Here is a 17,086-nt window from a genome sequence, read left to right as displayed (position 1 = left end):
CACCAGTTCGCATCGTGCACGCGCTTTGCGCGTGATCGCAGCACGCATGCTCACTTTGCTTGCACGCACACCAAACCTGCGTTTCGTAGAAGCGCATTGAGTAAAAAAAACAGCTGAGGCATGGCAATCCACTCTTACAGTTGAGCTAAAAACAAAGGAATAAAGGTATGTATAACGCGGGGGTGGGTAGGAGGGCCCAGCTGATGTTAGGAGCGAACCTGTTCGCTCTCATATCAAGATTCCGCTACCGGCTCTCCCTGAACCAGGGAGAATCAGTAGCAACCCACCACTGGGGAAAGGGGTTTATTTTTCCACACTGGCTTAGAATGCTGGGAATGGTTGGAAGAAAAGAGAAGAAAAGAGGATGACCAACAGCAAGGTGGATGGACTCAATTACAATGGTAATGAGTGGCATCACTGAGAAACCTGACAGACCAGGTTAGAGAGAGAATGTCACGGAGGAAATTATTTAGGTGATTGCTAGGAACTGAATATAACTCAAAAGCATGTAATCAGTCAGTCAATCAATCAATCAGCCACATATGGATACTAAAAAAATAGAGGATAGTGGAAAAATATCCACTATTTCAGCTTCTGAGGACATTCTGTTGCTGATAACAAGATCTTAACGCTTGAGTAAAGAAATTAAAATTTCACTCAAAGCAACTGAACTAAAATTCATTAGGACATAGAACATATTTCTTACATATTAAATAGAGACCAAAACTTTTTATGTGCTAGTATTAAAATAATCCTTATGCTAAGTCCAGTATAAAATAGCTCTCCCTATACCCCCAGTATTGCTCTAAAACATTGGGTTTTGTTTCATGATATACAAATTTTCATTTTAATATAAAAATCAATTAAAAACTATGGCTATAAGAAGAGAAAGAAATAATGAAATTGTCTGAAGTACACACACACACACACACACACACACAAAGCAACAAAACCTTACCACCAAGAGTGTTTCAATAAATCAAAGATAGAGCATTGTTTTTTTCCCTTGATTCTGTGATTATCCATTTTTTTCCTCCTACTTTTCCTTCTATTGTTTACAGGCCAACAAATCTGTTTTCCCTCTTATACCTATGGACTCTGCATTTTTGTTATAAACACTAAATATGAAGAAATGAAGATTTTATAGAAATAGTCTTTTTTTCCCAACCATAAACTTCTCCATCCAAGTTCCTTAAGTTGTAACATAAACAGCAAATCTGCTATAAAATTTCCTAACAGCAGAATATCAATTATTGAAGAGGAAACTTAGTCAATGAACTTTCTAAATATCTATGGTATAAACAAAAGAAGACAAAATCTGAAGGGACATATTCAGGGGTGGGTTCTAAATTTTTTTACTACCAGTTCTGTGGGTGTGGCTAGGTGTGGGGGGAGATGACTGAGTGGGCGTGGCCAACCTGACATCATTCATGCACTCAGTCACATGAACCCCCCACCAAGCCACGCCCACCAAAACGTGAAAATTTTTGAGACTTTTTGACACTTTTTTTTTGGACACTCCAGCCCCATATCCAGGACAGGACACGATGGGGTGGCAGTGGTCGTCTTGGCTTTCCCTCTGTTGCCCTTCCTGGCTGAAAAGCGCCCCCTCTCACCTCTGATGGGCCTTCCCTGTGGTTGCAGCCGGAGCAGGCAGGCCAGGGGCGATGGCAACAGCAGAATCTGGCACTCGGGGAGGGCAAGGTTAGCACGCTCCCAGCGCGGCCTCTGACGGCTCAGGGCAGCAGACTCAGCTGCAGCCCAGATGAGCCGAGGAACTGTGGGGAGTCTCCTGTGTGTTGCACCCCCTCCCCTCCCAGCCTTCAGGCGCCCAGCTTACTGGGCTGCCCCTGTCCCTGCTCCAACAGTGGTGGCTTCGGAGACACTGGCAGCACGGAGGCACGGGTGAAGGCTGGGAGGGGGATGCAACACACGGGAGGCTCCCCGCAGTTCCTCAGCTTGTCTGGGCTGCAGCTGAGTCTGCTGCCCTGAGCCGGCAGACCGAGGCACCCCTCCCCAGCCAGATCTTTCCAGATTTGACTTGGAGGAAAGCGCAACTCATGGCTGCTACATTTCGCTGTGCTGGACAAGCGAAGAGGAAGAAACAGAGCTGCTCCAGTCCACGTTTTCCAGGTCAGCGGCTGTTTCTCTCCTTTGTTACTCTTTATGGGAAAGTGTTTGGCGCAACACAGCAAAATTTAACAGCCATGAGCCTTGCTTTCCCCTAAGCACTGTGGGCTGCAGAGGGAAACAGAAGCTTTTCTCTGCACAGAGTATTTCGGATGAGACTTGGAGGAAAGTATAAAAATATTCAAGTAGCAGGTAGAAGCTGGGGGGGAGGAGTAGGGGAGAGAGGTGCTACTAGAATGCTTTTTCCTATTCTTTTTTCCTGTTTGTTATGTTTTTAAAAAACTTTTTATAATTTCATTTTTGTTCAACCTTTGCTTTAGTATAATGTTTATTTTATGGATGTGTACGTATTCTTTTCCCTTATCTTCATTTTGCTTTTTTATTGTTGTTTTTTCCAATTAATAAAAAATAAAACTAGGAAAGAGCAATGAAAACTGCTTTTGTCGAGGCAATCAGCCAGTTTATAGTCAATTAAACATGATAAATATACCTCCATGGTTATTTTTTTCCTTTGTTCTCCTGCACCTTCGGTCCCTGAGATGCACAGGTTTGCTGATGGCAGTTGAAAGCAATCTTTGCATACCCGGTTTTGGCGACTATTATCAGCAAGAGTCTTAAATTCAGAACATTTGGCACAGATAACCTGGATTAAAAAACAACACCAGTATTAGAAAAAACTATCTTGAAAACAGCATTGATTTCTGTTCCTAAAAACAATTAAACTGAATTGTAGCACTAAGATTTTCAGTACCAATATCCAAGATATAGTTACCGCCTGCTTGCTTCATCTACTTGAAGAACATTAAGGAATAATAACACTCTATGTTATTTTCTCTACAAAAGCAAACAAATATAGATTTTCCTTTTTATTCGATGTTTTACAGAACTATTTGGCTATTTTTGATATTTCTAAAAGGTTTTCTGAAAGCTTATTGGAATAAAAATTTTAAAGAGACCATTTATGAAAGGGTATTGATTGGTGCTTGTAAATCTGACATTCACTCTGCGATCTCTTCATTTCAATATATCAAATTGTCATGGTCTCCAATGTCGAGGAAACTACTCCGAATGAATGTCAGCCTCAGGATTCGGGAAACAGCCAAGAATCTGAGGTTGACTTCACCAGCAACCATCAGGATCAGAGTGGGACAAATCACATGGTGGAATTCTCTACTTTGAGTAGCCAGCCAGCTTGACAACTACCACAAACTTCAGAGAGCTGAGTAGTGATCATATCTTTGAAAAACAAAGGCAACAATGGTTTTAATTAGGCCATGTCGGGCAACTGGATTTATAAGAATTGTTCTTGGCTGTCAAGGTTGGAAACAACTGCTCCAACCTTGGATCCATGCTCTTGAGTCTCTGGATCCCATGTGCCACCTGAAGCTCAGCAATTTCACCTTGGATCCTTGAGTGACACCTGAACTATTTCTGTTTCCTGACTATGCTTTGGCCTCCTGATTCTGCTTTGGTCTCTCTCAGAATCTTCATTTTTGCAAACAGCGCTAGCACACACATGCACATACATGCACCTGTGGTCTGTAAACCATTGCCTGTAAGTGCTTGAACATCAAGGTTAGCTACTTGATCAACTCTGCCTGCATGGTCAGTCTGAGACAGGATAAACAGAGAAAATAATCAGGAGCCCCAATTTCATTTTTATCCTATTAAATGTATCATTATTTATTTGCTGAACATTTTCAGAATCAATGTAGCAGTTGTCAATAACAACTTCTTTTATTTGAGGACACAAACAAATAAAAAGAGGGAACAATGTGATAAACTGCACACAAAAGTAGAATAGAATAGAATAGAATAGAATAGAATTTTATTGGCCAAGTGTGATTGGACACACAAGGAATTTGTCTTGGTGCATATGCTCTCAGTGTACATAAAAGAAAAGATACGTTCATCAAGGTACAACATTTACAACACAATTGATGGTCAATATATCAATATAAATCATAAGGATTGCCAGCAACAAGTTATAGTCATACAGTCATAAGTGGAAAGAGATTGGTGATGGGAACTATGAAACGATTAATAGTAGTGCAGATTCAGTAAATAGTCTGACAGTGTTGATGGAATTATTTGTTTAGCAGAGTGATGGCCTTCGGGAAAAAACTGTTCTTGTGTCTAGTTGTTCTGGTGTGCAGTGCTCTATAGCGTCATTTTGAGGGTAGGAGTTGAAACAGTTTATGTCCAGTAACAGATGGCTAATTAGCAAGTTCTTTTTCATAATTTTTATAAATATCAAATAGAAAAAAAAGTAGAATATGGAACAGGAAGCACCTCGGATTGATATTTTTGTAGTCAGTATTTAGTTATACTGTTGCAATTTATTGCATCATAGCTTCTGACATTACAGGATATTGTGACTGAAACCTCAATAAAATGTTTAACAGCCCCTCATGCAAAACAAAACAAATAAATAAAAAACCCTTAATTTAAAAATAACAGTCTTTCATATCCAGGATATATCCTTGAAATTGGATCCAAAATACAATACTTGGTACAGTCACAGATTAAAATCAGTATGTAAACTGATTTGTATGTGTTTGAAACTAAGATATACTATATGTATGCAACATTCATGCAAAGAGTGCATTATTTGTGGGAAAATATTTCAATAATTTAAAAATGTATAGTACATCAAATATGTTAAACTCTGATGTTCATGTTTATGTTTCCTATTTAATCCTATTTCATATTTAAAGGGAGAAAGGGAAAGCTTTCTAAGCATTTTTCCTTAGTAATATTCAGCAAGGAATGAATCCTTTGAAACAAATGGCAGGAAAAGACTGAAATGTCCAAATATAATTTCAGCACAAAAGTTGCATCAGTAGTTTACATGTTAAAATAAAAATTTGTTTGTACAGTATCAAAGAGATCAGGTGTCAGTTTTAGCAGTCACTGTGAACTTTCTGTCAGAAATGCCAGCTACAGGCTAATGAAGTAGTTCACTGGATGGAATTAAAGGGCTAGATAGCCTTCTAGCTCTCCAGTACAGAAGATAAACAAAGATATTCTTAAATCATTTACCTCTAAAAAAATCACATGAATCAGCTTGCTTTTGAACCCTCTTCTCCATAGTTCATAAGTCTAATAAAATAAACCACACCTCTATTCTTTCTCATCCCTGTTTTAATCTGCTTGAAACACCATGCATGATACAGCTGAAGGTATCTATTCTGGGAAGCAATGAAGTTCTAAAGTCCAGTATTTGGCCTCCACAGTTCAAACAGCTGGACTACAAGTTATGGAACTACGGTGTCCAAAAGCCTAGATTGAAGCACATAATCAGTCACCTTTCTCATATTGCTGAACTGAATCCAGTGAAACATGGCTACAGTGGGTGTGACCATTTACCAACCTCTGGAGGTTGGCAATTCTGAATCTTTCTTCTAGAAGAGCAACATGATGCTGTGTTGTGGTCCGCCGGCTGCCTGAGGAGCTGGCAGCAGAGTCGGACAGTGAGGAAGTTGGGGAGGAACATGTGCCAGTCCTGGAGTCTGGGGAAGACTCGAATGAGGGCTCTTCGTTGGAGGGAGAGAAAGGGACATCTGGGAGGTACGTGCTGCCTCCGGAGCCTCCAGAGTCGGACCTCAGCGACGCAAAGGAACAGGGGGAGTCTGTTCCCAGTGCGCGCATGCGCAGAGCTGCCAGAAGGCAAGAACAGTTAAAACAAAAGGGATGGCTCAGGAGTCGGGCTTGGAGATGATTGGCCTCTCCCATAAGAGGAGCAAAGGCACGTGGGCCTTTGCAGAAAGCAACTTTGTTAATTCTGTTCAGTTTGAAGTCTGAAGCTCTGTTTGATTCTGGACTCCATGTGGCTTTGCCAATTAGGTCTTTGGCAGTGGGTCAAGGGAGATGACAGTGGGTAATTATCAGCCTTATCCCGAAGGACTCTTTACAACTATTTGGGACTCATCTGTGAATGAACAGAATTCATAGCCGTTGAAATTAAAGAGGTTTTTGGGACTACTCGTGTGTTTTACTGACTCAGAAAGCCTAAGTTAGAACATGCTGTATCATTGAATGCAACTAACAGAATTGAAAAATCAAATATAAAACATTGAAAAGTCAATGTTCTCATAGATTAATTAGCTGGGTTTATATTCTACCTTTTATCTGATAGGTATACATTGATGAGTTAAACCATGTATAACTTGAAATGGTAAAACATAATGGTTGAATTCAAATTTTAAAAAATGTAAATTGTTTTACATTTTAAAAATGTAAATGTAAATTTTGTAAAAATCTAAAAGGAATAAATGAAAGTGTCACTGATTTTTATTTGCTACTAGAAACATGCATTTAAGATATGTAAATTCCAAAAGAATTTTGTAGTTAGGAGATATAAGCGATGACACATTTTCTTTTGGTGGGTGAGAGCACATGCATATTTTCTGAGCCCCTCATCGATCTATTTATACAGCTATGCCATAGAAAAAAAATATTGAAAGTTAATATATTTGTAATAAATAATAGTAATATGGTATTTTTTTAGTAGAATCTTGAAGACAAAATACGACCTGTTTCAAAAGAATGTCAGGACACATATTGCTTTATTTTTAAACTGCATTGCTATGTATGATCAAAATTAACAGAAATAATGCAGTTTTCATTCTAATACTCACTGCCCCACACTGCTTGCAGTGGTGTCGTCTTTTTGTAATGGAGTTAAAGCTTTCACTGCAACTTTTGCAAGCTTGTTTCTCTTTATCTCTTTTTGATTTTGAAGATTTTCTGCAGCACTCAGGCTGGAATGAAAAATGAAATTTAGCAATTTAGAAAAAAGAACACTACAAATCAATAAAATACTGATATCGTATTATCTAATATTAGTAAGGTACATATTTAAACTATGCAAAGAATAAAAATATATTAAAATTCCCCCGATCCAAAGTTTTTTAGTCTGACCACTTTTAAAATAAAGCATTAAATAATTTCTGACAAAGGCTAAAGTTTCTAAAGCACACCTAGTAACAATTACAGATTTTTTGGTAAAGTCTATTTACATATTGGTAGACTATTATCAGATACGATCCACTTCATTTTTCAGACTCAAGACCTCATGCCATAGAAAAAAAAATGATGCAGAAAAATTGGGAAAACTCAGTTTTAGCATCTTTAGTTGATGTGTCACTTCTTTATGCAAGGATGCTCAAATTACTGCAGGGCTGCCTAGATAGCACCAGACACTTAAAAGAAGCACAAATGTTCTTCTGAAACTTTAGTAAGATCCATCACTATAAATATTTTCCCGAATTAAAGCCTGTCGTATTAATATATATTTCGAAAATCTCTGCTTCATGGACAATGAATCCAATGCTGGAGAAGCAGGCAGACCTGTCATATATCAACAAAACTTGACTGGACAATCAGCATAACAGGGATTTGGGTAGTATATCAAATTCAACACCAGGGCAGAGCAAGAGGTGGTTATAGTATTCTGTGCAAATCTGATCATGACCAAGTGTATTGTTGTACAAATATCCTGTACAACTGTGAAATCTATGGACAAGCCTGGATACTTGTCCCCTTTACTGTTCAGTTAGCAGAGAACACCTGCTGGGGGGGGGGTGAGCAAGAGAAAAATATACATGCTGTCCCATCATGGATAATTTTGGACATTGTCATAAATTCATTGTCATAAGTAAAAAGGTCATCCCCATGTTTTCTCTCTTTGTTTGCAACAGTATATTTTAATGCTGGATACAAATTCAAATCATTTCTTGGGTATGGTCTGCCGGAGCCTTTATAAAGACTGCCACTAAATTGAAAGTTCTAATGGAAAAGATATTAAAAATTATTAAATACATGATGAATTTAATTGCATTTTATTAAATGTTAATTACATGTATGCTTATGGGAAATTAAGCTTGCTTCCTGTCCTGGTCGATGTCATGTCACTACCCACTTTGAATCCCCTTGTCAAAGCTTACAACATTGAAAAAAGAAAGAAAGAAAATAAAACTATTCCAAATGGCTGATGAAATTACAGGAAAATATAATTAAATCTCATATATTTGATCCTACACACTATTTCAGGCTTTTGGGAGTTTTCATTTTAGATATTAGTCAACAAATTCATCACAAAAACTTCAAGGAATAGAGAGCTATTTCCCACTAAGGCAGGGACAGCCTGCAAATTTAAAGTAGCAGCAGCAATAATAACAATCTCTATTGCTTTGGAATTAAAAAATAAAAAATTATCGAGGATCATTTACTAACATATATAATCCCATCTATTTTTTCCCCCCTGAACTTAACCACTTTAGTTTTCCAAACTAATTGTGGTCATATCTTAATGTGCAAAGTATTTTTTTTTAGCCTGCTGAACAGTATGAAGAAGGTGGCTTCTGATCTGCTAACTATTATCACCACCAAGTGGCAGAATTCGCCTCTGCTGTACTCGTTAATTATCTCTTATCAAGCACAAGATCAAGTAAAAGAGAATTACTACATTCACATCACCATGTGAAAGTATGATATTTCAATTTAACATCGTACCCCTCCTGCGCATTTTAAAGAACACTAATTTTAACAGGATTATTTCTTTTTCTATTAAAAACAAAGGTCATACATAGTCTTTTCAAATAACATCATTATTAAGTAACTGACACAAGTGACATTCTAAAGAGAAACACTAGCAGTAGATCCAGAATGCTGATGAGTAGCTGACAACCCTTAAGTAATCTGTAATTAAAGCAACTACTCCCTTTCAATGAGTGGCAGAAGGGTGGGATTTAGATGGAGAAAAAGATAGACATTTCTTTTTCCCCAGGGAGTCAGTCCAGTGCACCGGTACATCCCAAAACATTGTAAAAGTACATCAAAAACTCCTGAAAGCACTGGAACCAATAAGAGAAAATGGGCTGCAAAAAATACCATAGATGAATGAGGGAGGATTTTTGTGTGTGTGGTTTCTTCTATTTGCTTCCATTTTCCCATGTCCTTCTACCTTGTTTTAAAGCTAATGATTTTATAGAGTTCAGCCTCAAGTAACTTGATGCACACAGATAGATTCTTTTCTCAAATCTTACTTTGTTGCCTTTATTATTATGTTCTTTTTAATCTAGTGTTGGTTCTATACTACCGTTAGGTTCTTTAGAACTATTTGAGCTTGATCATTTTGATAAAAACGGGGAAACTGGAGCCACTTATTTAAAAGCTTAGTCTTTGGGAATTGGGGCTTCTAGTACAGTCCATCTAACCTCTGGGTTTCCCATTACAAGGACAAATGAAGGCAGCATAACTTCCTGCCTGGCTGGACTTCATAGCCACACTCAGACACTGCAGATGAGATGGACATGTGCAAATCCTAAGAAGGAGCTAGCAAGTTTATGTATGTGTTAATGACAGACAGCATGCTGCTCCCGCATTATAAACCTAGCAAGTTAATATTTGTGTGGCTCAAATAACTCAAGGTATTTATACTTCTTTTTACCTTTGACCACATCTGAAAAGTAGTAGCGTATTTTGTATCTATTTGCCATTCCTAGCACAAATGAGCCTATGCAACTGAGACGAGACATAAATTGAAGAGAGCTGCCAACCAACAACTGGTTCGATAAAAATGGACTTTGCTCCTACAGTTCAAGCCAAAGTTTCTTAAAGTAGAGCCAGAGGGATTCAGTAACTTCTCTTAGCCACAGTGTTGTGACCCAGGTTCCTGGACCCGGACTCCTGGACTCGGATGATTCAGAAAGTGAGGGAGAAGACCTGGCCAGCCCTGCTTCTCTTGAGCCCTTTCCCTCCCTGGCACCCACTCAAAGGGAGGAGGAGGGGCCGGCAAAGCCTGATTCCATGGAGCCTCCTTCTGATTTGGCAATGCCCCAAGAACAGTTTTGGAGTGATGCAAGGTTACGTAGGCGTGATCGGCGTGCGCAGCAGCGGAAGAGTTGGGACAAAGCCAAGTCATAATTGTCATGCAGTGACATCTGCAGAGACTATAAATAGGAGGCGGGACTTCCTGGTTTTTTGTCTTGGACAAAGTAATGAATTTGGGCAGGCAATCTGTATCAACGGAGGGAAGAATATATTCGTGAGTAATTCTGGCCTTATCTGTAATTTCCTTGTTATCTCCAGAAACTTGGCAGGCCCGTGGGTAGACGTAGCCAAGACATTTATATATATGTAAATAAATCAGAAAAGGAGGCCTCTGACTGACTCTTTGCTGGGAGTATTGGGGGAAGGGAAACAGAACACACATATTTATTTAAGTGATATGAATAAATATAAATGATTTAATAATTATTTATTCAAATCATTATTCAAATCATAAAAACATACGAAGAATAGTTGCAGGAACCGGGTATGTCTAGTTTAATGAAAAGAAGGACTAGGGGAGACATGGTAGCAGTGTTCCAATATCTCAGGAGTTGCCACAAAGAAGAGGGAGTCGGGCTGTTCTCCAAAGCACCCGAGGGTAGAACAAGAAGCAATGGGTAGAAACTAATCAAGGAGAGAAGCAACTTAGAACTAAGGAGGAATTTCCTGATGGTTAGAACAATTAATCAGTGGAACAACTTGACTCCCGAAATTCTGGGTGCACCAACACTGGAGGCTTTTTAAAAGACCCATTTGTCTGAGATGGTAAAGGGTTTCCTGCCTGATCTAAGACCACAATTTTCACTGCTAAGCAAATGATTATTACATGAGTCGTGTCAACTGTATAGCCTTTTTTGTCATGGTTATTAAATGAATCACTGCAGTTGTTAGGTGAATCACACAGTCATTAAGTGAGTCTGCTTCCTCCATTGACTTTGTCAGAAGCCAGCTGGGAAATTCACAAATAGTGATCACAGGACCCCAAGATGCTGCATCTGATATAAATACATGCTGGTTGCCAAGCACCGAATTTTGATGATGCTGTGGGAATGCTAAAAAGGTTATTAAGAGGGAGGACTTTTTTTTCCCCCCAGGGCCACAGTAACTTCGAACAGTTGCTAACAAAATGCTTGTAAAGTGAGGACTGCTTGAATCTTTGTTTGCTTTGGTTAAATAAAGGTATTAGTTATATTTTTATTTTCTATTAAATGATTTAAATGCAAGAAGTATGTGTGTGCCTTAGAAGAGAGAAATGCTTCTTTTTATCAAAATAATAAACAATTCGAGTTTCCCTCGTATGAGGTTGTGGTAAACCACCGTAATCCAGGTGGGTAGGGAATATCTCTGATTGGCCCTCTACTGCTGGTATCTATATTTGTTCAACTGAGGAGGGGAAGGTATCCTCTTAAACATCTCTCCCTCCCCCCTTCCCTCCCTCCTTCCCTCTCAGGAAGGGTTGTCAGAGCATTGTGGATGAAGCAGTCCCAGAGACTACGTTTATGACACATCAATGCTTGTACATCACAAAGGCCGAAAATATCATTCTAACTTGAACTATCTTCACCCCAGGCAGCACAGCATCTTCAGCCAGCCCTGATTGTAGGAAGGACATTTTTCTATCTCCAAGAAAGACGCCTCTTCTATTTTCTGGTGGCACCTGCTACAACATTCATGTGCAAATATAAAGGGAAGGATGCATTTTCCTCTCTAGTAGCACTGTCTATTCATATGTAGATTTACGCAGACTTAATAAAGCGATCAGTTACTAGGCGGAAACACAACTGATTAACTAGCAACAATTTCTATTATCAGATGGCAACCCTAATTATAAGGAAGTCTGGTGCAGCTGAATAAAGCAGAGCAGTTTAGAGTTAAGTGGGGATTTTCATATGGAAAAATACAGTCTGGTATATGAGCAACTGAAAATTTGGAGCAGTCCGTGAGGCATCTGTCATATGCTATGTACATTGCTATGGTTTATAGTGCCTGCTTGAACGTGCAGCACACTGCATTTAAAGGAAGTCCAGGAAATTAGGGCTTATAGGTTTCATAAATCAGGTATGTGTTAAGGCTTTGTATTAGAAAAGGTAAAGCATAACCTTTACTCATGGCAAAAATGCTTTTGTAAGTAAAATGGAAGGAGGAAATATGATTTATCTAAACCAGTTTCTGTTTCCTAAACATGCACAAATGCACACATGTGCACTCACACAGAGTGCCCCATTAAACAAAGCATCCTGACATTTGCTTTAATGAGGCATCGGTTTCACAACTGCTTACCCCTGCAGATGTGCTGCTGCTACTGTCTGTTCCTGGCATAGATTCCATGGAACTGGTGCTCACTATCTGATAAGAGAAAACCAAAAACAAACCAAAACAAATCAATCTCAAAGGTTTTAAGACATTAATAGAAAGATAATTCTAAGTAAAATATTCTAAATATTGTATTTATTCGAAATAAACTTTTAAAGTATATAATTTTTTTAAATAAAAATATTTGATCTAGTGGTTAAGGCACCAGGCTAGAAAGCAGGAGAGTGTGAGTTCAAGTCCCACCTTAGCCATATAAGCCAACTGGGCGATTCTGGGCCAGTCACTCTCTCTCAACCCAACTCACCTGACACGGTTGTGTTGTAGGGAAAGTGTGTTGGATATGTTCGTTGCTTTATTATTTGTAAAAATAATAAAGGCAGAATGCAAATAAAACAAATCAACAAATAAAATAATCCATCACAAGTTGGCCAATAAACCCTTGTTTGGCCCAATTACATTGAGAAAGATTAGAATCACTGTGTCAGCACATCATCGTACTTTCTGGTATTATCCTGACATTTGCAATTGACCTAGAATGAACAACTGGCTTATTAGGACTACACAATAGTATGCTAGAAAGGTATTTGAGAATACTTTAAATTTGTGTGACTGATTGATATAAAAAGACGTGAAAAGCATTTTAGCTACTATAGAATTTTGTTGCTTTTCACGTTTATTTATTGAGAAAAATGATTCAAAGCTAGATATTTGGGTGTGACAAAAGTATGTCAACCTTTGCTTTCAGTAACTTTTGGGCAGCAAAAAAATGCAACTAAATAAATGAACAAATACATTGTTTTTTTAATACATTTGTTTAACTGGGTACTCTTTATCTAGTTTTAGAATTTGTATGGAGAACTGATTACATTTTAGGTCATATTTATGCAGAAATGTTGAAAATTCAAAAAGAGTTCACAAACTTCTAAGTACCACTGTATGCATAAATTAAGAATAACATAGAATAAGTTTGGAACAGCATCTCATCAGAGATCTGTATGGTTCTCCCCTGATATTTCAAAAATCTTTGAAAACTTAGCTGTTTTTCCAGGCTTGTATTCCCTAAATATTTCCAAGTATGTTAGTTGCAGTATTTGTTAAGCCCAAGCAGTTTTTCTTCGGTGTATTATAGATTTGTACTTTTCTTCTATTTTATTGTGTTTTACTTTTTAAAGTGTAGTTTGTCTAAAGTCTTTTGGAATAAGACAACTGCTAAATCAAATCAATTAATTAAACAAAATTTAATTTAGAATTCCCATTTCTTATATTTCAGCCTTTTTATTTCTGTCCCGCAGGTGAAATCCAGACCTGTCAAAAGATCCCACTAAATATACGAATATGATACCACTGAATAGGCATCACAACCAAACTCTTCAGACACTATTGTTAACTGTGTGAAAATGTGCATCTGGCATACAATATATCTTAAATGCTTAGATTACTTACTGATGAATCTGGGAAGTGCTCATCTTCTTGAGAAAAGGAGTTATTAAAAGCCCTAAATGTTTCACTGTTTTGCTTATGTTTTTCAATTGTTGCTTGAATAACCTGTGGTGGTTTTCCAAGAAAAGTAATAAGTAAAAAACAATTTTCAGCAAAGTCTTAGACCAGCAAAACACACAATATTTTTTCTTAAATTATCATTAATAGATTTCAACTGTTTAACAATTTTACCTTTTCAAGTCTAAAAATTAAAATTATTCAGAAAACAGAGTGTCTTGCAGATAATGAGGGGCTAAGAATCTTTGCTAATTGAATATAAGGTTTATCTGAATTGTTTAGTGAGAAGAACGAGAGACATAATGATCTTGAAGAAGGAAGCAGATGAGATTGTAACTCAGAAATCTGTTTGTTTCCATTCTAAAAAGTTAAGTTGCATTACTGAAATAGAATATATATCAGGCTGGCAATGAAAACGGAGTTAGTGCAAATTATGATCTCATGAAGTTTTAATCCAAAGCAAGTATTGTGAATGAATCTTTTCTGCTCTGAAAAAAAACCCACAATGGTTTTTAACTGATTCTCAATTTCCAGAGTGTGGACTTCAATTGAGATAGAATGTCTAAAAGACTCCAGTAAGGTGAAGGAAGAAAAGCAGTGGTGAAATCCTGCCGGTTCTGTCCAGCTCACGCAAACCAGTAGCTATGGCAGCATGTAGTTCAGTGAAATGGTAGCGGCAGCAGCATGAGGCTCCGCCCACCCGCCCGGACGTCATTACTTCCTGGTTTTAACCAGGACCAGGAAGTAACCCATTTTTGCACAGAAGGCTTTATGCATGCGCAGAGGGTCAAAAATTGGACCTGACAATGGCACACACGCACTTCCAAAACGGTAGTGAAGGTAAGTAGATTGCACCCCGAAGAAAAGGTATTGTTATGAAAGAGACACAGCTCAAAGTAGTGGTGAGCATGAAAAAGGGAAAAATTCTGCCTTAATTTTAATCCAATCCAATCCAATCTTAGGTGAGAGTGTAGAAATGGGACATATGTATATTAGATTTAATATACACATATACATATACACACACATATAATAAATTATTGTAATAAATATGTCATGTCATGTCACATCCTGGCATGTCATATCACATCATATCATTCTGCCAGTTGTTAGCTGAGTACCCACCCCAATCCATGCCATTTCAGGCTTGGTCCTTCCCAGCCCTTAGATTCAGTAAGGCAAGGGACTGCCTCCAGCTCTTCCCACCCGCCTAGTGCAGTGTAAACCCACAGCCATCCTTGGAAGCTACAACTGCCTGAGCTGTGCACTGCAAATGCACAATGCCCTGGGAAGACCCAGCTGCTCCAGCAGCACAGAGCGAAGCAAGGGAAAACCTTGATAAAATAGATATTACCTGAATCCAATCTTTCTTTTCTTCTTCTGTCCTATAAAATTAGAACAAAGGGTGTTTTGCCTTTCTTTTTACAGTATCAATTCTTTGATAACCAGAGATAAAGAATTTAATATATGGAATTATTTTAATATCTGAAAGGGATAAACTAGGGAGCAAAACTTCACATCTTGCTAGACCTCAGATTACAGCCAGCTAAACTAAAGTCTCAGATTGCTTCTGCTCTTGTACTTCTGTTGCAAGGCTCTGGAGAACCATGAAACAAAGAATTCCAGAGGCTTTCTGTCCCACTGTGCTTTTTCACTCAGAAATAATGCTACCCTCCAGGTGGCCTCCACCTTAGAGTGCTTTGTGCACACTATACTGTCACGTCCTCAGATTTCTTGTACTCTTCATCTTTTCCAATGAGCTAAACAAACCAGGCTCTGTGGGAGGCCAGCCTTCAAGGCAGAAGCATTTGGAAGCAGCTAGTTGCTCACTGGATCTTTGTCTGTCTTGTTGAAATTGCAAAATTCAACAAAAAAGGCTCAGGACACTGTTTCAAAGGGCTCCCTTGAAGCGTTTTCTTGGCACTTTCCAATTGGAAAAGTGAAGGGTGGGTAAGGGAAGTTCTCCAGTGCTTTATTCCCCTTCCTCTCTTATGAACATATATGAAAGATGGAGAGCAAAGCCATGCCCTTGAGAGTTGATGCCTCAAATATTTCTTATTCCTTGCAGTGGGATCTCCTCAGGAGCTACACATTCTCAGTGAGAAAAATTTAATCCTGACTCAATACTATGCTCCACTTTTGCTATAAGTGAAGAGCAATCATTTTTTGCTGGGATTGAACATAGGACAGTTAATTACCTAAGAAAATATAATACCAACAAGATGCATCAACTTTCCCCCCTTTAATATTTATTAAATGTTACATGATGGGAAAGGTCCAATTCAAAATAAATAAATATATTTAGAAGAGAAATAATCTGTACCTGGCTTGTAGCTCCAAGGTTCTCTTCTTTCCTGCTATTGAAAAAGTATGGGTCACATTTTGCTTGACTATTTCCTGGACCTAGAAAACCAAAGAAACATTTTGGCATTTTTTAGTATTTAATTCTAATCACGATCAGACAAACCAATGTATTTCTCTCAATAGGAGAAGATCATTCAGAGATGAATTCGTTATTAAAAATTTAAACAGTAACTATTTATCTTAACGAAGATTAGAAATACATATACCAGAAAGTAAAACCAAAAGAATCAGATACAAACCTGCAATCCTGCAATATCAATCTTTTCACGAACACTGAATTTCTGGCCTATTAATCTCAGTTTTGGAACACAGTATAATACCATGCTGTTAAACTGTAAATAACAAAAGATATTTGTTTTGTAGTTATTCTTACATAATTATTTCATAAGAATAACACATACACACACACATATTTATATAAAAAACCAAATACTTTCTTATGTAGCTTTTTAATGAATCATAAAACATAGATTTATTAAACAGACATTTGTATATTTTCCTATTTATCAGAAGATTCTAGAATCAGGAGATTTAGGTGTACTACATTGTATACTTTTAGGGGAACTACCCCAATTTTACCGTTCCTTACTACCTCAAATAATCTGGGCACTTTCCCTTTAGGGCAGGTCTGCACGTGTACTGAGTTATTCTGTTGTATTTTATTTATTGTATTTGTATTTCAGTATTCTCTAGGACTTCAAGGCCATGTACAGTACATGGGTCTTCCTAATTTGTTTTGATAATTACAGCAATCTTACTAGATACAGTGATCAGGCCAGAGTCACCCAGTGAGCGCCATGGTTGAATAGGGACATGAATATGATCTGAACTGTAACTCTACACCGGGGTGAAATCCAGCAGGCTCTGACAGGTTCTGGAGAACTGGTAGCGGAAATTCTGAGTAGTTCGGAGAACCGGCAAATGCCACCTTTGGCTGGCCCCAGAG

The 17,086-nt window shown here is 38.0% G+C and overlaps 1 protein-coding gene and 1 long non-coding RNA gene across 2 annotated transcripts in view; one reads left to right on the top strand and one right to left on the bottom strand.

Moving 5' to 3' along the window:
• FGD3 (FYVE, RhoGEF and PH domain containing 3) overlaps positions 1-17,086 on the bottom strand; it is a 157,599-nt gene that overhangs the window by 3,854 nt on the left and 136,659 nt on the right. Inside the window, exons 11-17 of the mRNA XM_058171188.1 lie at positions 16,380-16,472; positions 16,100-16,179; positions 15,131-15,161; positions 13,723-13,824; positions 12,247-12,312; positions 6,771-6,893; positions 2,621-2,773 (exon numbers count right to left, since the gene is read on the bottom strand). Coding sequence (XP_058027171.1) covers positions 2,621-2,773; positions 6,771-6,893; positions 12,247-12,312; positions 13,723-13,824; positions 15,131-15,161; positions 16,100-16,179; positions 16,380-16,472 — 648 coding nt within the window. The remainder of the gene's footprint in view (positions 1-2,620; positions 2,774-6,770; positions 6,894-12,246; positions 12,313-13,722; positions 13,825-15,130; positions 15,162-16,099; positions 16,180-16,379; positions 16,473-17,086) is intronic.
• On the top strand, positions 9,800-13,783 carry LOC131192224 (uncharacterized). Its single transcript, XR_009153672.1, has 3 exons — positions 9,800-10,180; positions 11,061-11,145; positions 13,572-13,783. It is a non-coding gene; the product is annotated as an uncharacterized LOC131192224 (long non-coding RNA).

This window comes from Ahaetulla prasina, chromosome 2 (genome assembly GCF_028640845.1).
Source record: "Ahaetulla prasina isolate Xishuangbanna chromosome 2, ASM2864084v1, whole genome shotgun sequence".
NCBI lineage: Eukaryota > Metazoa > Chordata > Lepidosauria > Squamata > Colubridae > Ahaetulla > Ahaetulla prasina.
Note: the sequence above shows the minus strand (reverse complement) of the source record. Positions and strands in the feature narration are given on the sequence as shown.